The 24,252-nt window shown below is 38.6% G+C and overlaps 1 protein-coding gene across 7 annotated transcripts in view; it reads right to left on the bottom strand.

Annotated features, from left to right (window-relative positions):
- Positions 1-4,545: 4,545 nt before the first annotated feature.
- Positions 4,546-24,252, bottom strand: part of ELMOD1 (ELMO domain containing 1) — a 64,398-nt gene continuing 44,691 nt past the window's right edge. For 6 of the 7 annotated variants that reach the window (XM_089775695.1, XM_089775693.1, XM_089775696.1 and 3 more), the window contains 7 exons: positions 23,630-23,759; positions 19,298-19,431; positions 18,308-18,376; positions 17,844-17,867; positions 13,808-13,858; positions 12,331-12,464; positions 4,546-5,876 (listed from right to left, as the gene is read on the bottom strand). In XM_089775695.1, the coding sequence (XP_089631821.1) occupies positions 5,704-5,876; positions 12,331-12,464; positions 13,808-13,858; positions 17,844-17,867; positions 18,308-18,376; positions 19,298-19,431; positions 23,630-23,759 (715 nt within the window). In that variant the 3' untranslated portion in view covers positions 4,546-5,703. The remainder of the gene's footprint in view (positions 5,877-12,330; positions 12,465-13,807; positions 13,859-17,843; positions 17,868-18,307; positions 18,377-19,297; positions 19,432-23,629; positions 23,760-24,252) is intronic. The other variant, XM_089775698.1, reaches the window with a different exon arrangement.

The following is a 24,252-nucleotide window of genomic DNA, read 5'->3' as shown; positions in this document are numbered from 1 at the left end:
GGTTTATTAGATGATGAGCTTTTGTGGGCCAGACCCACTTCCTCCGATCAAATAGTGGAAGAAAGTAGTCACAACCATATATACCAAAGGATACAATTAAAAATGAACAAATATGAAAAGGACAAATCACATTGCAGAACAGGAGGGGGATGCGGGGGGGGGGGGAAGGAAGGAAGGTAAGTGTCTGTGAATTGATGATATTAGAGGTAGGGAGAGTGGGATGTTTGTGTGTTAATGGTATTAGAGGTGATAATTGGGGAAACTATCTTGGTAATGGGTGAGATAGTTCAAGTGTTTGTTGAGTCCTTTTTGGAAAGTGTCGAATTTTAACATGAATGACAGTTCAGATGACTACTTTCTTTCACTATTTGATCTGAGGAAGTGGGTCTGGCCCACGAAAGCTCATCACCTAATAAACCATCTTGTTAGTCTTTAAAGTGCTACATAGTCCTGTGTAGCAATAGTGATGCAAGATCTAGATTGGCTGATCCCAGATCAGAGCCACCCTGCCATTCAGTTCTCTCACACACGCTCTCTCTCCCCCCCCCCGCCCTTCTGCAAAAGTCTGCAACAATCCCAAATGTGCTAAAAATTCCCCACTGGTAGGGCAGTGCTCTGGCCAGCATTTCCACGCTGCTGTCTCTCCTACATGGTCTCTTGCAGCAGATGGCACAGACTCTCCCATGCACACCAATCATGTGGGCTCTTTAAATTCACTGAATGCTCAAATTTATGGTACATCCTCCACCCCCCTCCATCCAGCCTGGGCAACTCTCCAAAGCAGCTCCAGTGCAGGAAGAAGCTAAGGGATAGCATATTTGAAGAGCCAAGGCTCTGGAGGGAAATATATTTTATTTATGTATTCATAAATACAGACTGGTGCCAGCAAATGAGTAAACACTGCATTGCCTTGGAAAAGAAAAGCAAACAAAGAAAAGTGAAAATAACTCTTCTGAGCTATTGGCCAGAATGGCAACAACTTACTAAAGCCCAAAGAAAGCTAGAACTGCAAATGAAAGGCTGCTACTCAACAGCAACACCTCCCACTCACACACCCCATCTGCTGAGGGTTAAAAGCCAAACAAAGTCCTCACACTCTTCTAGCTCCATGGCAGTCAGTGCCATACAATGCTGAGAGCGCCCTGGCAATAGCTACAATTCACAGCTTCACAAAATTCATTTAAGCCATGGGCTTTAGGTATGTGTCTTAGCCTGGTCAAAAATATGGGAAACCCTCATGTTATGTCTCACAGACGGAAGTTATTGTCATGTCACTCATTTCCTATACCCATTTCTCCATCTTCCATCAGTATCCACGCTGCTATTTCTGCATCACACTGCACCACATTCTACCTTTCTGTGCCAGGTTGGTTTTCTTATCTCAATGCCCAATCTCAGCACGTAGTATGAAGCAGCGTGTAATGATCGGCCAGTGCAGAGACGAGGAAAGAAGTCCCACAGGCCACAACTCTGGGTCGCTGCTATTGAGCACTTGGCAACATCTGTCTGGCATCTCTCTCTGGATCCTCTTTACTTCAGCAGTGGTGGCTGAGTGTAGAAACACAGAGAACATATTTGCTACTCTTGTTAACCTGTGGAATCTCTGCTTGTGTATCTTTTAGAGAGGTCATGGGATAGTCGGGAAAGGTACATGATACATGCATCTTTAGGAATTCCTGCCTCTTCAGCAAGCTACAAGATGGAACTTTTTTCCTAGACCAGAAAATCACCACTGGAGACATTGAAATGCCAATAGTCATCCTTGGTGATCCAGCCTACCCCTTGCTTCCATGGCTCATGAAGCCATACCCAGGCAGTAAGAAGTTCAGCTACAGACTGAGCAAGTGCAGAATGGTGGTAGAATGTGCTTTTTGGGCATTTAAATTAAAGTTCCAGAGACCTATTGACTAGGTTAGACCTCAACAACTGCAACATTCCCATTGTGATGGCAGCTTGCTGTATGTGCTCCATAGTATTTGTGAAAGCGAGGGGTTTTGAGCTGCTAGACACCCAGGCAACAAGGCGAGCATAGTGAGGGGCGGTACAAAGCATAGAAGCTTTGAAAGCGTTTTATGAATGGCCAGATTTGAGAGTCATGCACATTGCTCTCAGTGAGGTGCCCCTGCTTTCAATGAGCTTGTCTGTAACCCCTGTTTTATTTAGGGAACACAGCAGGGATAGAAAAGGAGTCCAGGGCTAGGGCCGCGTATGTGTGTGTGTGTGCGTGTGTGCGCGCGCACGCACGCGTTTGGGGGACATCCCTAGGGATTAAATGTGAGGCTTCTCTTTACTCTCTAGGGCCCCTGGTTTAGGCAACTATGGAACCTGGTGAGTAGGGAACATTGATCCAAAAGTACTGGAGGGGTTGCTGTCATGAGGTCCATTACATCCACCATGGACAAGACTCTCTCCTGGGGCTTCACATCTAGCTCCCTGCATGCTCTCCATTCCTCATGTTCCAGTCGCACCTCCTCCAGGAGCATATTCCTCCACTAATTTATGCAGTTCCTGTCCAAGTTTGCAGACTGCATTTACTCCTTCCACATCTCATCCTTAGTCCATTTTTGCCTGAGGATTTGTGCCAGGTGGATAGCTGGTGGGTGGGGTCGAGGGAGTGTGCTGCAGGCAGAACAAAGCAAAACTGAAAAACGGAACATGAAAATGATTCTAACCAGAAGCAAAACAAGCTGCACTAAATTGGGGGGAAAACAGCATAATCAATGAAATGGGAATTGAATTTGAAAATTATTTCAGTCTAATTTAAAAGGTATTAACATCAATCAAAAAAAAGGGGGTTCACTCCCTCCCCCACAGCTAAGATGCTGCTTCCTTTACTCATGTTTGTTCCAGCAAACTGACTGGAAAGACAGCTGCAGCACCTTTTCGAGGGATGGATGGAGAGAAGCAAGACTGAGCTCATTTTCTTGTGTGACAGAATCCTAAGTCAGAATCCAAATCTCAGTAGGAGAAAGCACAAAGACTCATTGAGTCACTCACTCCTCATGGCTCAGAGCCATCTGGATGGAGCCACTCTGTGCTCCAGATAGGACAAGGAAAACGAGTGTGCTGCCCATCAAAACTGAGGAAAACATGGACTGCAAAAATAAAATAAAATACAAAAATAGTGAACAGTGTTCCCTGTAAGCTGAGCTCTTGGGTGGCTGCCCAGGAGAGATTCAAATGCAATCCAGCTGATTAGCAGAGCACCGACAGCCCCTCACAGCTAACAGCATGTATTTCTATTGGTGGTACACACAACATTTATTCCATACAGATAAAAAAATAGAAGGAACATTCGCAGTGGGGTTTCCTGGGGGCAATTGCGATATGAAGTGTCTCCAAAGAAAAGGGAAATTATGTGTTTAGCATCAAGTTTCTCTCTGCACACTACTCGGTTGTTGGACCAACTTCTGTCGGTGAGACACACCAACTTTTAAAAACTTACACAGAATTCTTCTTCAGGTCTGGGAAATTAACCCAGACCTGAAGGAGAGCGCTGTGTAAACACAAAAGTTGGCCTGTCTCACTGACAGAAGTTGGTCCAAAAGGTGTTGCCAAATTCACCTTGTCACTAATATCCTGGGACTGATTTGGCTACAGCAACACTGACACCACTTGCTCTGTATAGTAGCACAAGTATCACAAAAACAACTGTGTCATCATAATGGTAACCCATCACTACATGTTATTTTTCTGAACACATAGGCAGCTGGCACCCTGAGAAAAGACATATTATAGTTGTGAAGGTCACACTACGTGGATTGTGCTCTGCAAATTCAGAATGTAGAGGATTAAATATTGTGCCTTCTTTGAAGGTCTCAGCAGGCTGCAGCTGTGTGCAAAATACTGCAGTCTGAATGTGATTGTTTTGCTCAATGAATTAAATGTAGAGGGAGATATAATTCTAAAACAACAATGTTATAAACCAAGACACCATTTCAGATGTTTTTTCAAGTTTGAGACAAAAAATTTTTAAATATAATGTTGGCAGCAATATATGCCTTAACCTCACCAATACTGTAAGTCATCTCTCTCCAAATCAACACTAAGTACCAAAAAAATTGAACAAATATTATATTTTTTCCATTTTCACATATATCAGACCATGGGCATTCTGAGTCTTTCTAGTTTCTGAAGTCATTGGGGTAAAACTGTGGTCCTCAAAGTCAAAGGGAGGTTTGCCTATGAAAACAGAGCAAGATCTAGGTATTTAGCTCTTTGTGGGAGACGTGATTCACATTTGTATCATTTTTGTGAAGGACAGAAGTGACAGCACCAAAACCTAGATAAGAATTTCCTAAAAAAAGCTAATTTCCTCGTTTTCTAAGAGTCTAGCGCAAACTATCAAGAGAAGTAGCTACTTCTACAACACAGACCAACGTGGTTTAGATTAAGCCAAGGATGCTTTTCACATTGACCAGAGACACACACTGCTGACTGCTGGTTACATTTACTTTCACCCAATCACATCCTTGAAAGCACAGAAACATTCATTTCAAATGTACATGTGTGTATATTAGAAATAAAATCCACAACATTTCCCTGTTGAGAATGACAGATAATTTATTCATTTAAATACACACAGTTGGGCAATACTCAAAATTTGATCTCAATATACAAGTGATTACATAAAGTTTGACTAACACTAAAATATATTGTTCACAAGGTAAAAAAACACTTTAAGTATGAAACGCCATGGTAAATGCTGGTCAATCAGTGACAGACACCTTTTTTTTTTTTTTTAAAACAGTGATCTAAGGAAACTCGTGTGGTTTTTCTTTAAACCTTCTAATCAATTATTTCTCAGTTCTTCAGAATGGTGTTGACAACACAAAGCAAAATTTTCCAGTACTTCAAAGACTGTTTTTGCTCCCCTGAAGTCACAAAGCAAAACATAATCAAATCATGCTGCATTCAGACATTGAAATATTAACTCTTTGTTTTCAAAGCAATGCACAGGAAATCAGATGTACTAGTGGGTGGGTGCAAGGGGACTAAAAGCCTATGCATATTTTTTTTTTTAACAGATGCCACTTTGAGGTGTTCAGTCATTATGAATGCATTTACTCTCCACTATGAATGCAGAAAAGTCTTCAGCTCATTTCATATTCATGAAGCTGTGCAGTCCCATTGCAATTCTGCATATTTTAAATAAATTGTTCCACTGAAGTTTGTGTCAAATCTCATTAATTTTTCATGAAGCATGTATGATTGCATGGAAAAAATTGGCCTTTAATGTGTTTGTCTGCATTAAAGTTACATACATTATCTTGTAGATGAAATCCAAACATGTATTTTGCTTGAAATGTCAGTCGTTATCACAAAACATATCAATAAGTTAAAAGGCATTCACAATACAAGATTCAGATAATTATTCCACATATACAAAACACAGCTAGGGAAATACAATTCTTCAATGCTGAATTATGGGAAAAAAGTTCTAAAAAAATAGAAAACTCTTGATAGCTGGACATCAATTTAGAATGTAACACTGCATAATGCCGCAATATGAGCACCCATTTAATGAGAAATCCCCTGGAAAGAGAAGTGTAAGGGGATCTAATATTTATGACAAAAATAGATGAATACTGCACCCAAAGGCATGCATACAATCGCCATGGTCATTCAATATGTTAGTGATGATTTAAGAGTGACCTAAGAGAAGAGTGAGGCAGTGTTTTCAAATCAAAACCAAGTGAATGACTATATGTTGACTAAGCTTTCTGAGGCAGCAAAGTGAGGGCACAGAGCCATGTCTGGATTCTGGAGTTGTTTTAAAATTCGCTTGTGAAATTTCTCTCGCACACGGTTGAATTCCATTATGTCCAGTGGATCCTCTTCAATCCAGAATTTGTGGAATTCATGCATCAAATAGCCTAATAAAAATAATTCAATATTTAAAGAATTAGAACACAGGTAAAGCTGGCCCCTCTTGTCTATAGAATAGCAAGCACTGCCATTATAAGTCACAATGCATATTGTGGGGTAGCTGAAACTAGTACTATTGAAGTCTGATGTATTATTAAATGAAGCTGTGAGAGACATACTAAGAAATGAAGCACTACAGTATACAGTATTAAAAGAAGCCTCTCTAAGGGGTACCTTCAAATAATTAAAACAAACCTCATAAAAATCTGCTAGCAATAGTAACAGAATCACTCTAAGGGTATGTCTACATTGCAGAGTTTCCGGAAAAATGGCATTTTTTCTGGGAAAAAAACTACACTTACGTCCATGCTGCAATTGCGTTTTCGACAGAAAGTTGAAAGAACACAGGGGTTTTCCTGACAGCAGTAAACCACTTTCTATGAGGAAGAAGCCTTTTTCCAAAAGAGCTCTTTTGGAAAAAGGCATGTGTGGAGGGGGAAAAGAGGGTTTTTTTGTTTTGTTTTAAAGAAGAGGCCTCTAGGAAAAAGCACAGGTGCCCTGGTGTCTACTCTCTCCATAGTAATCACAACTTAAATGTGAGATAGTGTCCAATCAATGCGGACACTATTTTGAAAAAGCAGATCACTTTTTCAATGAGCTTTTGCTGTGTGGATGCTCTCTTTAGAAATACGTTTTTCTGGAAGATCTCTTCCAGAAAAGCTTCTTCCAAAAAGCTTGCAGTCTAGATATAGCCTAAATTAGTTCTTAACAGAAGAAAATGTCCTAATTTTATGACACTGTAGTCCCCTTACTAAAGGGGCCTCTGTTTTATTCTGAAAAGACCCTGTGTGCTACAATCCAGACTACAATTCCCATGAGCCCTTGGGAAAAACAGGAAAGGACTCTTGTGTGGGAGAGGACTGCTCTCTCCATGTGCATGGAGAAAAGAGGCCTAGTAGTCTGGGACTCTGCCTTGGAGTTTGGAACTGAAGGGGGAGCCAGGCTGCTGCCAAGGACATTGATCCAGTCCAGGGGATGCAGCTACAGATGGGGACTAGATGCCTGTTGAAACTGGAAGTTAGCAGGCTGCTTCCGATAGGCACAGCATGAGGCAGTAGGTTTCCTTGTTGAAAAAGTGCTGCCTGGGACAGAGCTGCTGTCTAGCCTGGACCGAATCCCCACTACAGCTGCAACATCCGCGCGCCAACGCAAGCAAGTGTCTGGGACTGTGGGTGGTATCACTGTTAGTACAAATGTTAGCTATATAAGCTTCAATTATTGTTACGTGGTTTGTTAATGCTGTTCATTGCTAAATCTGTTAATCCCTGTTTATTTAAGTAAAGATTGTTTATTTTAAAGTATTCTATTAGATGTATATGATTTGTAGTTGTTCCGGAATTAGATCCAGATTTATGTTGGAATGAGTATGTTCCTGGAGGCTCTCAAGGCACACCAGTGAGTGTGTACAAGGTCAGCCAGGTGGAGGCACCGCCATTTTACATTCATTACAAGCAAGGGACTGCAGCAAGGGGGTGGATAGGGCTTTCCCCAACTAAACACCATCACCACTGGGGTGCTCAGGATCTCTTTTGGGTTAAAACATCAGGCTCCCAGGCACACCTGTGAGTGTGACCCTGCTCCCCAGTAACCCGGGGGGTAAAGGGGAGTTACAACACCAAGAGCCTGCACTCAGGATAGCACTTACTCATGTATTTTAAAGCTTTCCCAAATCAGGATGGCTTGAATTAAGACAAACATTTCCAAAAGATTACTCAGTTGCTAATGCAAACATTACACAAAACGGTTATTGCTATTCACATCAAGATCATGGCTAATTCTTCCCAATAATTAAAATCAATCTGTTAAATTACTAGATCTCTCCTCTTCTGACATGCAGTTAGAGAACTGTTAACGTGAGCCTAGATAATCTAAGTTAAATACAAAATATATTAAAATACCATACAGGTTACAAGTAGTAAAAGAGATGACATTTAAATAAGTATAAGTATTTACCAAGTATCTTATTTATATTCAGTTATTCTCATATTCAAATATCTATGAAACAACACTTACTGTACATTATAAATTGACATTAGGGAAATGTCTGTTATAAAATATTTATTGAATAGGCCCTTCTTAAAGACATTTAATATATGAATTGTGAATTAACATAACATACAATCGGCAAACACCTAATCATTAGATATTTTCCAGGAAAATTTGGTTTTATACTTGTCTTACATGAATAATGGTTTCCACCATGTGATGGACCCCCTCACCACACAAGCTTTATAAAATGGACTTATGGACACAATATGCATAACTCAAAAGATTCTTTGGACAGAATATCTCATGTAACCTATCAGTTTTAATGTCACAATCTGCTGGATCTGTATATCGTATTTAGGTGCATGTATCATTCTTGTGTATAAAGTTAGATATATGGAGTATGGAATGGTTTTCCATGTGCAAATGAAAGCCATCAAGGGTGTTTCCCTCAATGTTTGGGTGATCACCTGTAAACAGCCCCTTTTGTCCTTTAAGTCTTAGTAGTGATTGAGCTTAGGGAAGCATGTGACCTCCCTAACTGGTAGGGTCTGACCAAGTAATTTTCCATGTGAAACAAAGAATTCCCACTTAAAGATAAGGCTATTTAAGATGCAAAGTTTTTAGTTCTTTGTCTCTGGCTGGCATGGCACACCCAAAAGGATAACTGAAGATCCCAGGGAAAAGGGGGCTTCCCTGGTTAGGAGGCTTAGCTGGAAGAATAACAGTTTTAGGGTAAAGTTTGTACTGAGGTTTTAGTTTTAGAATTAGCTATGCATTTTTTGTTATTTTAAATTTGTAACTCACTTTGCTCTGCCTGTTTTCACTTGCAACCACTTAAATCCCACTACTTGTACTTAATAAAACCATTTTTATTTACTATCAAGCCCAGTGTATATAATTGTCACCTGGGGGAGCAATCGGCATGTACATCCTCCTTTCATTGTTAAAGGGGGTTTACCTAAATAATTCATTTAGGGTTCTAATCCCATTTAGGACTAGTTTCCCTGTAAGCTGGGCCCAAAACTGAAACGCTTCAGGTTAGAGGAAAATGCAGTGTCTGTATTGCTCTTTGGGGGTGGAAGAGTGGTGATCTTAGTTCTGTGCTTTGGCTGGGGGAGGCCAGGCAGGGTGGTAATAAGCCCCAGAGAGCAACAAGGCGAGTGTTAGTGGCTTTGCCGGTATTCCAGGGAAGTACTCCAAGGGGTCTTCTGTGACCACACCCTGTCACACACCATATTGGTTTTACAGATAGCCCTGGTTAGACAAATACTAGGGGCGAGAAACAACTGGCTCTGGCAAACCCTCCTTGTGTAAGGAAAAGGCTAGCGATAAACATATATCCTATGACACCTGTCCTTGTTCAAGTCATTTTTGTTCTTTTCTCCCTCCGTGACCATCTGTGATTTGTGCATCACTTTCCCAGTAGTGGTCTGGAGAGAGACCACTATCAAAAAACAGCTGTGTGTCAAGAAATACTATGGGTTGTGTGGTCCAGTTCAGCAAAGCACTTAAGCATGTGCTTGAAGCCAATGTATCTTAGGCACATCATTACATGCTTTCTGGAAAAGGGCTGGACTTAAGTACATGGCAGGGGCTTTGCTCAATAAGGACTTATTACAGGACACTTTACTTTCTCTTTGATTTGAGAAATATCTCAGTTTCTTCAGTTCCAAAAGGTATCTTATTGCTAGACTTTACAAGCTACACAGTGGGCTCCACGGTCAGATTATAAACTAAATCACTTTCATGTATTTGGGCAATGAAGCTGCAAGATTTTTCCCTTGAAGGAAAATCCTAGTTCAGAAAGATAACTTTAAAAATTATCATTGTTAGATTAATTAGGGATGGTATTTTCACACTCAGATCCAAAAATTTCAAAAGTATTATTTATTCAACATGAGAAGCGGCTGTGTGTTCAGTGTGTAGGGTCATTTTTATTATGTCAAAAGGCGCTTCATATTAATTAATGTGATTGAACTGAGTGCATTGCCTATAGCATCAAGAGATGACAGTGCTGCTGGAACTAAAGAATCAAATTCTGCACCCTGCAATACTCAGGCAAACCCACCAAAGTAAAGGAGAATTGAATGGGTGCAGATGAGAATAGAATTTGGCCCAGTGTTTGTGAGGGCAAATCAGTACAGCTATTGTATTCTTTCACCTAGAAAGAGTGCTTGCTGTGCACTGTAATTTTGACTTTCAGATTCAGACATGCAGCCTGCAGGCATTTACTGAAGCCTAATTGTGTTTCAATTTTTCTCAGCTGCATTCAATTAATTGAAACCCAGGATAACTAAAGGTCCTGAGGGAAAACTGTTTCAGAGAGTACTAGGGAAGAATACAGAACTGTCAAACTCAAGAGTGAAAAAACCTCATTTCATAAGGTTGTTTCTCCCTCCCACATCCCTAACAATGATACTTGCTTAACAATAATTTATAATTTGGCATGGTCAATCTGTCAGATATTTGAAAGAAAACTGCACTCCTCCTCCACATATGTCCTGACTTTCTTCCCACACACAATCCTATCACCTTGGGATTATGCCAGCCTCAACCCCATTTCCTACTACCTCTCCAATCAGCAGAGGAAGTCTGCTCCATTCTGGAATTCTTAGCTCTGTGGTTTTTATCTCACTGCAGCATAAAGCTAGGAGAGGGAGGGGTGAATACCATTACTTGGCACTGTTGGGTTGCTCCCAAGCCATTCCCAGGCCTGATCAGGGAGCTCCCCTGGTTTTGTAGCACACTTTGTTGGCAGTGAAATAAAATGGAATTGTGGGTAGCAGTAAAGATGGGAGCAGAAAGAAGCATCTGCAATCATCTCAAGCAGAACAGTGACACCTAGTGGCTGGAGCTGAGCAACAGAGCACAGAAGACAAGCAGTCACCTTTGGAAAGGCTTTTTTACAGTGTAAAAATTACTTAAAGCTTTGTAAATTTCCCAAGACTTTGAGGATCCAGCCACTGACAACATGAAAACAAAATGAGACTATCCATAAGAGCCACTCACTCATAAACCTAACACACTGGCCAAGAATGGATTTGCAGAAACCAATGACTGGACAGTATCAATTGAGAAAAGGCCTTTGAAATACTGAAATATCTGTTCCTATTTGCTTCACAAACTGTTCATTGTAAACTTACCTTACACACACACGTTCAGATGTAGTCTATAGAGATTATACTGGAATGTTTGTGTCTGACTGGCACATACCACACAGTAAGCTGCTCCCCTGAACTTGTGGCAGCCAGTTCTAATCAGCTGTAATAGCACTGAATCCATCACAAAAGCACATGAACTGATTCCTGCTTGTATATGGAGTTTGTCCACAGGGACCTGGGTAATGAGTCATCTTATCTAGCACCACAGTTTTAAAAAGCATTAGCAAATAGATACAGTAAAAAAGTGTTTAACAGATCAGCCAGAAGCATGACATGCACTTTACAGACATAAAACGAGACAAGTCTCAGCCTCAAAGATCTTACTGTAACCTAACAAAACATCATCAGAAAGGGTGAACAAGCAACAGTCATTGACACTGTTTCCATTCCTCGTCTCTAATACTCTAACATCCCAAATTCCTCTTGCAACCATATGCTAGCTTATATATTTTCCATTTTATTTTCAGCTTTCTCTCATTCTAATCCACGTTCCCCATCCTAGTCTTCATGCATTAATTCATTACCCTTTCCTATCCTCATCCATCAGCTGTTACCAACTCCTGACTAGTAGTTAATTCGAGATTTTACCTTTCATAATTCAGTCAGATGCTTTTCTGATTACTTCCAGACCGCTTTTCCCTGTGCCCTGTCACCAGAACATCCAAACCACTTACAGGATTTCTCATCCTGAAAAGCCCATTTTTGTAAGTCCAATTTTGATTTTTTTCTTGAAAGCTAAAATTCAGATCCTCATTCACCAGCTGTGTGGGGATAGAAGAAGGCTGTCAAAAGAGAACAGGATCACCTATACCATGTGGCTGACAAAAGAGCTGGAAACATTCACCTCTGAATCCTATTTCTGAAAAAGTCCAGGTGCCAATGCATCAGTTCACTAATATTATTTACAGTGCTTTAGCATATCACTATCATAGAAGTTTTTCAGGTAAGTACTACAGAGCAGATAAGAGATTATATTGAGAGCACGAGGAATGGCTTGGATAGATAGGAAGGTCCCTTTGTATGGCTGTCATTTTTTTTCTTCCTTTTTACTGAACTAGTACACATGTCTGTTTTGCATAATGACATGCACAGTTATGGAGAGATGCAGTATGTTCCTGGCTCCAGACATCAGAAAGATCCAATAATGAGATGAAGATGCCATCACTGGTGCTGCACCAACATTGTTCTATGCAATTTACCCGCCCTGAGTGATTTTAAGGAAGTGTTACTAGTAATGCAAATACAAACTTACAGAATGTCTGCTGGAAATGGGATAACGTTGGAGCCTCTGGAGCAACATTGTAGAAATGGGTCTTCAGCGCACCACTCACAAGTAGGTTGTATGCAAGGTCAGTTATGTTAATGCCAACAATAGCAAAAGAGTAACTGGAAGAAAAGCAAAGAGTAGGATTTATAGGAAATGCTGATGCCTTCCCAACTAAAGCTAATAGGCCCGAGGGAAGTAAATGTTTTGATTTTAAGAATACTACCTGACGGTAGGTTATTTTTCTCTTATCTGACAAGGTTCTTAGTACAATGAGAACAAAATAGTATAGATTGTACAGTTTAACATCATTGTTACCCTTTGATATCTGCCTGTACCACAATAACCGTTTTGTCATCTTGTTAGTCATTTTCACAGAAGCACATGGAACTACTTCTATGGAGGAAGAGCAAGACCTGCTTATTAAAGCCTCAGTGTTCTTGAATTCATTGTAGAAAGGGAGTGCTACACATTTTTCAGTATGGTAAGTAATTAGTTATTATTAATGTCCTGTTACACTTTAGACTACAACCTGTATTGTAGTATATGTTTACCCCTATTGAAGAACATCAGACTGGGACCAGCATGAGAAGAAAAAAGCTTCTACCCATAAGGATATTAAACAGTCTCTTTAAACATAAAAAGAACCAGTTGGAAAATATGCATAGGTTCTCTGTCTCAGCAGACACTGGAAATGATAAAAATTGATAAAATATTCTTTTAACACCCATAGGTTTACTTTGCTGTTGGGAAAAATCTCAGACAACATGTAAATAGATCTCTTAGTATAAATGATTCAGTTACTTCACTGTAGATCAAAGACCTGTTTGAAATGGAAATGAATTATCTGTATAAAGGGGCAACATTCTATACAGTCAAGAAAGTGAATAATCAAGGAAACTGCATTTTAATAAGTAGTCAATATGGTCTTCATGTTAAGAAAAAGGACATTATCTCTTGATTTGTGACCCTCAAACAAAGGAAGTGATACAGTCATCCCAAAATCATGGCTAAGTTGTCTCACATCACTAATCCCAGGTCCCCCACGTGTTGTTATAGTTGCTGGCAAGTGTCCCGTTCATTAATCACAACCTGTCTATGCCGAGTCAAAAATGTGACCCCACCACATGAGGTGTATTCAACCCTTGATAAGATATGTGCAGTTACACACTGTCTCAAGTAAATGCTTGTTATCATTTTAAGAAGTTTTCACTTACTAAGAAGCAATTAAAAAAGCAGTACACTAGCTATAATCAGTGTATGGCTAAGATAACACCATTTACTGTTTTATGCTAATACTGAGATTTCATTAAAAATTGAATTCAAAAGCTATCCCCATTCAGCTCCAGGCTCAAGACACCAGAAAGAGAAAATATTTTATATAAAGTGAACAGATGTTATATGCATAAAATCTATCAGCATAATTGTGCTTTTATCATCTTTAAAAATAAGATCTTGTACTTACCCAATTGCTTTATCAAATTTTTTCTTCTCCCATTCAGCTTTGCTGATCTTACTGAAAAAAATGGATTCAGATGTTGCCACACACAATTTTTCAATTTGTTTTATACTGTAACGTATCAGAGGGGTAGCCGTGTTAGACATGCATCTGACGAAGTGGGTCTTTGCCCACAAAAGCTTATGCTCCAACACTTCAGTTAGTCTATAAGGTGCCACAGGACTCCTCGCCGCTTTTATACTAAAATGTTATCTAGCACAGGCTGGGTATTTTAAGCATAGTTGATCTGTCTAGTAGTATTTTACTTTGCTTCTATGATTTTGCTATAGTTTGATCAAACTGGCATAAAAGGTATGAAGCGAGATAAGCCTCCTTGACTTATAGCATCATGCATGTACTGTTCTCATCAGTGCAATCTGAAAGGAGGGTGTGGCTATGCTAGTCTCTCAGTCAAAATCAGTTTATTCTATATCCCCTTCAAAAAGATGGTCCACCACAGTTAAATTTGTTCAAGTGTTGAAAACCCTACATTTCTTTTAACTCTGATCCAGGATGACTTTAGCCTTTGGTGTACTCCAGGATATACATGACATTAATCACTTGAAACAAACAGGAAACTTGTACTTCTCCAATAGTGAATGGCTAAGGGAAATGATATAATAGATAATATGCTTTTTATTAATCTAAGTTAGAAGCTACAATTTAAACAACATTATTAGGCATTAAATATGGCTACTTGTTAATTACAAGGAAGTCCAGTTTTTAGATGTTTATGTACCACTCAAAACAGACAATTAAGAAAGAAACTATCTTCCAGCAATTAATACAATACATTCTAGGGCATGACAATGGAAAGATTTCTAGAAAACTATTTGATACAGTTTACACATGGCCATACCTGAACTGTATATTGCCAAACTTCAATGACATTAATCCGAGTTTTGCCTGAATGAGCACCAAGGAGAAATTTCAGACTTTGGATCCACTACAGGGAAATATTCTTAAATACAAACCATACAGCCACGTTCCATGTTTAGACTGCCATGTTCAGACTGATGACTTGTTAGAACTCAGACTACACGATACGATATAATACATACTCCCATGTACACATACATCATTTAGAACAATTTTGCACCATTAGAAATACCCAAATTCAGCCCTTCCAAAGATACTACCAGAACACAGACCGTGCCCATAGGAATGCTGATCCACTGATCTTCCCTAGCTAACATTGTTTTCATGCCATACAACTAGGTGAAAAGCTGAAAGAGGTTTATTACCTCTATGGCTCAGGGAACAAGACACCACATTTAAAAGTGTCCACATTTAGTGCTATATTATCATAGTGAAGGTGACCTAGGTTCAGTGGTATCTTCAAATGAAGATAGTTTACTAAATAAGAAGATACAGTTCAGTAGAAACAGAAACAATGTTCATAATTATCATGCGAACACCAGCACAGCCACTAAAAAAACCCACATACCCATCATAAAAACATAAAGAGCATCACTAGAAGCATTTTATCCCCCTGTGGATGCTCTTTCAAGGATGGAACATTCGTGCTCATATTCAGCATTCCAAAAGGTTTCTAAATAACAACAGTAAATGAAAAATACGAATGGCATTAGTATTCTCTGTCTCACAAAGATGCCACGGGAATATACAGAGTGCTTGCATAGCTACCTTGGTGCAAAATTCCCTAACATGGATAGATTCACAATCCAATTTCAATTTGTCATGTAAACTAATGGATGCTTTAATTAAAATCTTTGTTTTCCAAGTTGAAGGACAAAATCATTTAAAAATGAACATGACACATCCTTTTTCATTGGCAGATACACATTTCCTTTCATGAAGATGTTAATGGTAATAAACCAAAAGCTGTCCCCCATCTAAGGGGTGAGCAATATAAAAAGAGTAGGTCAGAGCAACTAGAAATGAAGCAAATTCTTCTAAAAATAAAACAACCTAAACTTAATAAAAAGATTAAAAAGAACTTGTGCACAATGATAACAAATATACATAGCTAATTTCTGTAGGAAACTGCTCATTTCAGATTCTGTTAAGATTAAAATGTCTTTGACAATAATAGTGTTCTCATTTTGAATCAATTTTATCTAATATTAAATACTGCTACTGGCCACCATGCAACAGAAATAGTTCTAAGAGAAAGCTCACATTAGATGCAAACTAGTATGTGTCTTGAACACAAAAACTGGTTTTATGTTTATGATATTGCAAATCAGGGACTAATTTGTATTTAATTATAAATAATTTCTATAAAGAAAAAACAAACAGAACAAAGCTTTCACAAACTAAGATGGGTCAGGCGAACCTACTCGTTCCATAAACTTCTAAGGAAACTCCTGGAAGAAGCGGCTTTGGCAATTCAATAGCAACACAAATCCACATGCTGAGAAAGAAGAAATATTTCACTGTGCAGGTGAAATAAAATCATTATTCTAACCCAGTTCTTATTTAAGCAATTGCATTTTGTCTGCTTCAATACCTCTCTGATGTCTTCACTTCCTGCCCTAGACAGTTGTGCTGTGGGAGAGACATGGCACTCCATTTATAGGTGGGTGAATTCTTGTCTGTGCCTAACACCACAACAGATTTTATCTTTGGTTGCTTATCATTTTTTTGAGAACTGAAAATGATTTGCACTACAGCAATGTTTCTGGTGCTATTGCTGCAGATATTATTAAGAAATAATCATAAACAACAGCAAAAGAAAGCATAAGAAGTCAGTCTACCAAAAGTAGCTTTCCTATTGGTTTGATTTAATGGTTAAGTGAGAATGTATTACCAATGATGACTTTTTAATACTGCCGGCAGGCTGAGATTATTTGTTTATCATTTATTTATGATTTTGTTTAACACTTCAGGGTGGTTATAATTAGGTTGTCATTTTGTTAATAAATCATCAAGGTGCTTGCAACTTCTATATATACCCCAATACTCCCATTGTATTGCAAGCTGGTGTGTAAATCAAAATAAATAAGATATAAAATCTATTGACCTAGGAGCCAGGTGGTTGCAAATTCTATTCCTATTCCCACTGCTGGTTCTAGCAGGCCTTTATAATATTTTGTGCTTGCATTGTACTATACAAACATTTAGTGAGGAGATGAATTAAAGGGGACATGTAACAGATGTACATAAATTAAAGCATGGCATAGAGAAGTTAAACTGGTCATTCCTATTTTCATATTCTTTTACTACAAGAGGAAAGGGACATCCAATCACACAAACAAGTGCTTTCTTTTACAATGTGCGTGGAACTCATAGTCACAAGATATTACAGAATCCAAGCAAGTAGCAGGATTCAAACACTGATTCACTGTATGATCACACAAAGAATAAACATTCTTGTTTTTTGGGGTAACTAACTATTTGCGGGTTTGAAGCGGTAGGAAGAAACTTTCCATACAGGCAGGCTTATCATTATAGACTCGTAGAACTGGAAGGGATTGCAAGAAGTCATGTAATCCAGTTCCCCTCCACTCATGGCAGGACAAAGATTTATCCATTACACAAACTTCTTGCATCTTCTTCTAAAACATCTGACATTGGCCATTGGTATGTCAGTGCAAACATACCCTGGTGATCACAATTCAGGAATAGAAGATAGGTGACATGAACAACTCGTAAACCAAAAACTGCTAGCCCAAATTATTTGGCAAACAGTTATGACTAGTAAGTCAGGGTCACAGAAGTCAGAATCTGTTTGCATGAGCTGAGAATTTTCATCGAAGAACTAAATTTATGACACTTTTTATTTGCAACCAACTTGACCAGTTGTAGCCACAATACACACAATCTTCTATAAATATAAAGAAGCAAGGCTGACATCAGCATGCTTAATTGGACCATATCCTTGAGTAGCCACCAAGATTTGGTGTCCACTGCAGCACAGAGCTAGAGAAGGGAATACATCCAGTACACCCTGGGAGAATGCTTGGATACATGTTGTGTTTACTGTAATTTATTTACATGTAAAAGTTTTACAAAACTGAAAGAAAAGAAAAAAAAATACCTTAGCTCCTCTTTAGTGACTTCCCTTCATTGTGAAAGATGAGAGAGTTAAAGAAAAGCACATAAAAATATAAGTTGTTTAAAATTAAAATATGGAATAAAATGAAAATATTTAGCAATAAAATAAACGTGTCTGATTCAGTACATGAAATACATGAGTTTGTCCTCTCAATTTGATTAATTTATAATCAATAGTTATTTTAAATTTAATTTAGAGATAGGGCTTGTCTATAAGGAGAATTAGTATTTCAAATAGAAGTAGTGAAAGTGCACTAGGGACTGGCAGTAGGGTCTGTATGCTCAATTAGTAGGTGGCAGGCTAGGGGTCTGTAGATTTCCACTCCAGTTTGCCATGCACTAACTCCTCACATAGACAGCCCCCATGACAACATGTGGCAATACCCAAGCACACAAGTTTAACAAAAAATCTTTTGGAGACAATTTATTGATAGCCTGAAGCATTACCTGTATTTTGGCTGAAGGGAATCAGAGAGAACTTGCTGAGCTACTGCAGAATCCCATTCGGCAAAATATCTGTAGGTGCACACATTTAAATGTTTAAAGCAATTTGTGAACAAAGTCAGGAAATTCTTAGCAGTCTATACTTATACAATAGTCCCAGTCCTTTCAAATATTGCCACGGGCAGTTCTGCATAGGTACAATGGTAGATGTGGTCCCTGGGCCTCAGTGCTCCTCCCCCCCAGTATTGGGAAGCCTGTGCTGGCACTCCAGCCCCCGCTACCCCTCTGCCCAACTGATTCTTCTGTGGGATAGTGGCTCCCACCCAAAAAAGATTCCCTGTTCCTGCTTTATATCCAAGGACAGTAGAAGCGTAGGGTTTTTGATTAATATTGACAGAGGTAAAAAAAAAAAAACAATCAATGAAAAATAAATTATTTAAAGTTCACCAAAACAATCACAGCTATATTTTTTTCAGTACCTAATTATAAGAATGATTGTGATCTAACCACCCACAACTAACAGTGACTGCATTTTATCAGTTCCTGTAAATCCTATAACTCTCAGAGCACAATTTCCCAGAGGAACAAACATATATAGGGAGACAGACAAGTTTAACATTTTATACAAAGTACACCTTGACACAAAGAATATGATAAAGCAAAATAAATGTTATATGCCCAATGGAAAAGTTTCAATTCTCATGTTTAATCCATGTTTTGCAAATGACTCCAAATATAACATAAGAAACAGAATTACCACAGTAAACCAGCATCTAAATTTCAGGATTCATGAATTAAGCACAAAGTTTTGGGTTGCTAAAGAAACAATTCCATCTAAAAAACAACCCTCATTGTTTTTGGCAATTTTCTGAGATGAGAGTCTTTATAAGCATAATTCCTGAAACGACCTGTTAAAGATGATATTGACATTTGTGTTGTATTAGTGGAAATGGTATTTCACCTTCAAACTCAAGTATCTGTGTATCTACTTACAACAAGTTATATAATCCCAGGAGGCCCATCCCTCTAAAATCTGTTTTAGGATCGTCACCTTGGAAACCAATTTCACACCACTGCTTCGAAATCCGAGCTTCTAATGGGGAATCAGGCTTCAAACATTTCCATAACTAGGAATATTACAGATAAATTATGATTAAGTTTTCATTTACATAGTAGGTCTTCATTTTTATGAAATTTTCCATGCAATCTAAAAGCATCATTATGCATAGCATTCAGCAACCAGAGCCTGTGGCTATGTATCAGCCCCTAACAAGTTTTTTCTTTAATACTGCAAACAGTCCAAATACTACCACAGGAAACCCCCTTTGACCTTATACAATAGTTGTAACAAACCTTCACAAGGACTGGTTTCTTTATACTTTATGCATCAAAATAGAAACTGCCTCCATAAGCAGAGTCAGAAATACATTAGCATTTTGCTGTAAATAACCGACAAAACCACTGGGCAATGAGCCCTCTCAGTTCCCTAAGGCTCTGCAGCAATCTTTTCTTATACATCTTTTGCAATACTCCAGAATGATCGGAAAATGAGAGCGCTGACTGGGCTAACATTATACTGAAAATATAAAAGAGAAACCCCTAAACATGAATGATTTAGTTCACCTTCATACCTAATTCAAAGATGAGGCCTTCACTGAGCTCACATAAAAATAACAAAAGGAAAAAGTACCTTGATTTAACAAAATGGTGTAAATGAAGTTAGCTTCATTGGTCCACTGTATCTAGTTTGGGTTACTGATAGTAAGAGGGTCATTTTCCCTAGGCATTTTAGATGCTTTTGGTCCTACGTATCTTTTTACAGTCTCCATTTTGACATCGTTTATTAAAGTACATCCACAGTGAATATCGTGTCTAGATATCACATTGATGGGAACCCAATAAAATGCTTAAATTGGCAGACTTACTCCAAAAAGATGTACACAATGTACATAAAAGAATATGTGCAAATGTACTTCTTTACACTGTGAATGAGTAAAATTGTTAATCTAAAACCACTGTAATCAGTTCACTTTCATATTCTCAATCAATGTCTCATATTAAACACTCACATGAAAATGCCTTCTTGAAATTCAAAAAGCCATTAAATACTAGGAGGAAAAAATGAAATTCCAAAACATCACATTCTAGAATTCGAAACACATTTTCATTTTTAACATTTTATAAAAATCATTTATTCGACTTTTTAAAAATAATGCTTTGTCTTTGTTAATATTTCCTGTTTTATCATAGAATGCAATAGCATGATATGTTTAAAGCCCATTTCCTAATTCTTACTTGTACAGCCAGCAACAGTAAATGCATCAGTATTCTTCACTAGTTCAATGACATTGGATAAATCTTTATCTCACAAAATGTCCTCCTTGTAACATGAAATAAAAAACATTAAGAGCATGGAGATTTTCCCACTGGAAAGCTCACTTAATCAGAATATCTAGAAACAATGAGGAATCAACCTAATTTTCCCTAATGTAAATTGAAAAGAAAACCAAGTTCCAGACAGACCACTATTTGATATTCACTAACTCTCATGTCTCTAACACATGCTTGATAAATGGCATAGGAGGCAAATATTGGAGAATGGACATCAATATCCTTATTTTTAAAACAGAAAGATCTTTAAAATAATATAGTAACTTGTCGCTTAATGTTGTAGTTGTGTTCCTAAAAAATGCTTCTTTAAACAAAAAGATGTTAAGTGAATCCAATTTCCTCATAAGAATTAATATAAATGGGGGGTTAGGTTCCAAGGAAAATTTTTCGACAAAGAACACTATCTATATATACAGCATAAGTTTTAAATAACTTTAAACTGTACTCACCAATGACGATTGTGCAGTTTGGTTGAGGAAGGGGTGTAGTGGGGTTGGGAATGGGGGTTTGCCCTACTCTGCCCACCCAGTGCTACTCCTGAGGAGTGGGGCCAAGGTGTGGGAGCTTGCCCCATTCCGCCTGCTCAGCACTCCTGCCAGAAAGTGGGGTCAATGACTTGCCCACTCCCCAGCTAGAATGCAAGACACACGGAATGGGTTAAGCCTCTCTGTGTCCTAAGCCCGCTCCCTGTCTGGAACGCTGGTCAGGCAGAGCAGGGCGATCCAAACAACCTTATAACAGAAAACTGTGTGACTTAAACAAGTATGTCCTCTATACATCAGCAACCTACTAATGAAACAATGTTAATCAGGATGACTTTAAGTGAAGAGTTACTGTATGCACAAAAGTTTCTCTCAAATCAGTTACCATGTGGCTTTAGTTCTAATTTAAGAGAAAAAAATTAGAAAAGCAACTATGTGATTTAGGAGCCTATACCCCATTTTCAAAAGAGATTCAGGAACTCTGAGGAGGCCAGGCTGTTAAAAATATTTAGGGATCTAAAAATGCAGATAAATGCTTTCTAGACTTTTCAGAAGTACTTTGGTACTTTACACTCATGGATTTCAGTGACTCCCTAGTGGCTTCTATTGTAATGGGACATACATATTTGTGAAATTTTTACTCATATGACTCACCCTAGGCTACAATTCTGCAAAATTACAAAAAATATGTTGCAGATGATGGTTGTACCAGCTACCAGCTATAACTTAACAAAAAAAATTCAAATGTTTGTTTTTCAAAGACTGTTCAAACGTATTTATGCTGAGTTTTCTATTCCCGGAGTTTCTTGGGTTTGACAGGTGTATTAGGAGGAAATTTTAACTGGGGGTATGTTATCCGCTATCCACTTTTGCAGGGCTTCTTGTACGTTCTCTGAAGATCTTGTCCTGGTCACTTTTGGGGACAAGATACTGGACTACATGAAGCATTGGGGTAAATCATCATTGCAGTAGATACTTTCTCCCAATACTCTATCCCTTCCTCTGCTCTAAGTGAGACAAGGAAGGCGTCTTTGCTATCACACCCCATTTCAAATCTTCTGTTTTTGAGCCCTGTTCATTATGAATAATGTGAGTGCTGGCTTCTGCTCAAGTACAGGGCCTTTCCCAAAGATCAGCAGACAGTCTGATTCTTACCAGTTTTATTGCTGCCTACAATGATTCTGAAGAGCAGCACTGAAACCTCACTAGACTGGTCAGTTTTGGCCTTTCATAACCTGGACACCAAAGTTGACTGACTGTAGTATTACTTCAATTGTAGATTATTAAATATGAGTTTTCATAGATTCAACCCCTCTCCCCCTCGCATACAACCACATCTGATTTTGAAATATTGATTGCAGGAGGTCTGCTTCTGGTGAAAGATGTCAACACATTCAAAAAGCAAGAGAATCTACTTTGCCTAATGCTGGAGAAAATAAACTCTCTTTGCTTGAAAGAAATATTCAGACAGTCCTTCACTACAAAACTGGTAGCTTGGTCTATTTGCTAAAGTCAGGGAGATCACAGGGTTGTTAATCCAGTAAATCACTGACATCTGGGGGGCCAAATGACAGAACATTTTTCTAGGTTTTTGTGTTTTGTGCCAAAAATTCCCACTTGTCTCGCACTTTTGTGAGCGTATGTCTCTAGTGTCAGACTTTGCGTTCGTACCCACTGAGAATAGAGGGGTTAAAAATGTTCCTTCAGGAACAGAGGGAGACCAGATACTAGGCCATGTCAAGGTCCCCAGGCCTCAACTGAATATTGTTAGAAAAGGCCTGTGAATTACATTAATGTGTTTAAGATTAATTGAATACTTGTGAGCTGCTACATGCATTAATCTCATGTACATCTGTATCCCACATTATAAAATAATATTTAAGCATTTGCATTGTAAGCCTCTGTAACTATGTAGGCCAGCCTTAAGGTTGGTACTCAATATCCTTGAACCACAGCATGACAGCCTGAACAAGAGGAAAGACACGAAGAGCTTGGAATATGTAGGTGTCCTTGGTGGTATGGTGAATTAATTCACTATCAAGAAATGTTTCTAATCAATAGGAAGACTTTAATAGGAAACAAAGCTCTGTTGCTGAAGATTAATTCCTATGGCAAATGACTTCTCTTCCTGCACCTTTCTGCAGGGAAGCAAACCTAAAATCCCTAGCCAGAGAACAATGGAGTGAAGGTGGTAGGCAAGAACAGGGTTATCTTGAAGGAAGGGTTTTCTCTCGAAATAATCCTTTTTCCCCCCCTCGAACTAGCACTATTCTGCAATAGCGCCATAAAGTGATTATGCAAATGAAGCGCAGGAAATTCAAATTGCGCTTCATTTGCAATTTTGGGTGTCTGCATTTGCATTCCTCTCTCAGAAGAGGAATGAAATGTAGACATACCCTTAGGGAATATGGAGCCACCGGGAAACAAGTGTCCAAGCAATTTCAGCTCTCACCTTTAGAAGCAACTCTTCATGTTGAGGATTCTCTGAATCATATGGCTCTCTGCGTAGCTTTTCAACCTCTGCGATCAGATTTCTGTACCCTACAATCTGCAGGAGGCAGGCCTGAAGAGATACTCCTAACCTAAGCAAAAAAAAAGTCAAATAAGGAGGTAGTGTAATTTATATTAATATCCTCATTAAATGAAAAACTTTAATAAGCTTAATTATGTAGGAAGATTTTAATGGGTTCACTTTCCTCTCACCAGAAAAATTATATTTAAAAAGAGATTTTGTACATATCACAATTTTGCCATTTACTAGCTTTCTACGGTATTTGGACTTACTTTGCAACGAAATCTCACATTTGTTAACACACCACTCTGATGATATACAGCAGCTGTGTCGATGGTCTGGTAAAACAACTGTACCAAATCTTTTCCTTCATGCAAAACAGTTTCTCAAAGAAAAAGCCCTGAGACTGGCGATCAACTAAAAAATTCACATTGAATTAATCATTAAAAAAGGGAGTTACTCACCTCGTGCAGTAACGAGTGTTCTTCGAGATGTGTGTCTCCGTGGGTGCTCCACTGTAGGTGAAGGGTTGCCCTGAGCCGCAGATCGGAGCTTTGTATAGC

Source organism: Pelodiscus sinensis, chromosome 1, assembly GCF_052426305.1.
Source record: "Pelodiscus sinensis isolate ZL-2025 chromosome 1, ASM5242630v1, whole genome shotgun sequence".
NCBI classification, from domain to species: Eukaryota; Metazoa; Chordata; order Testudines; family Trionychidae; genus Pelodiscus; species Pelodiscus sinensis.
This window is presented reverse-complemented; position numbering and strand designations above follow the sequence as displayed.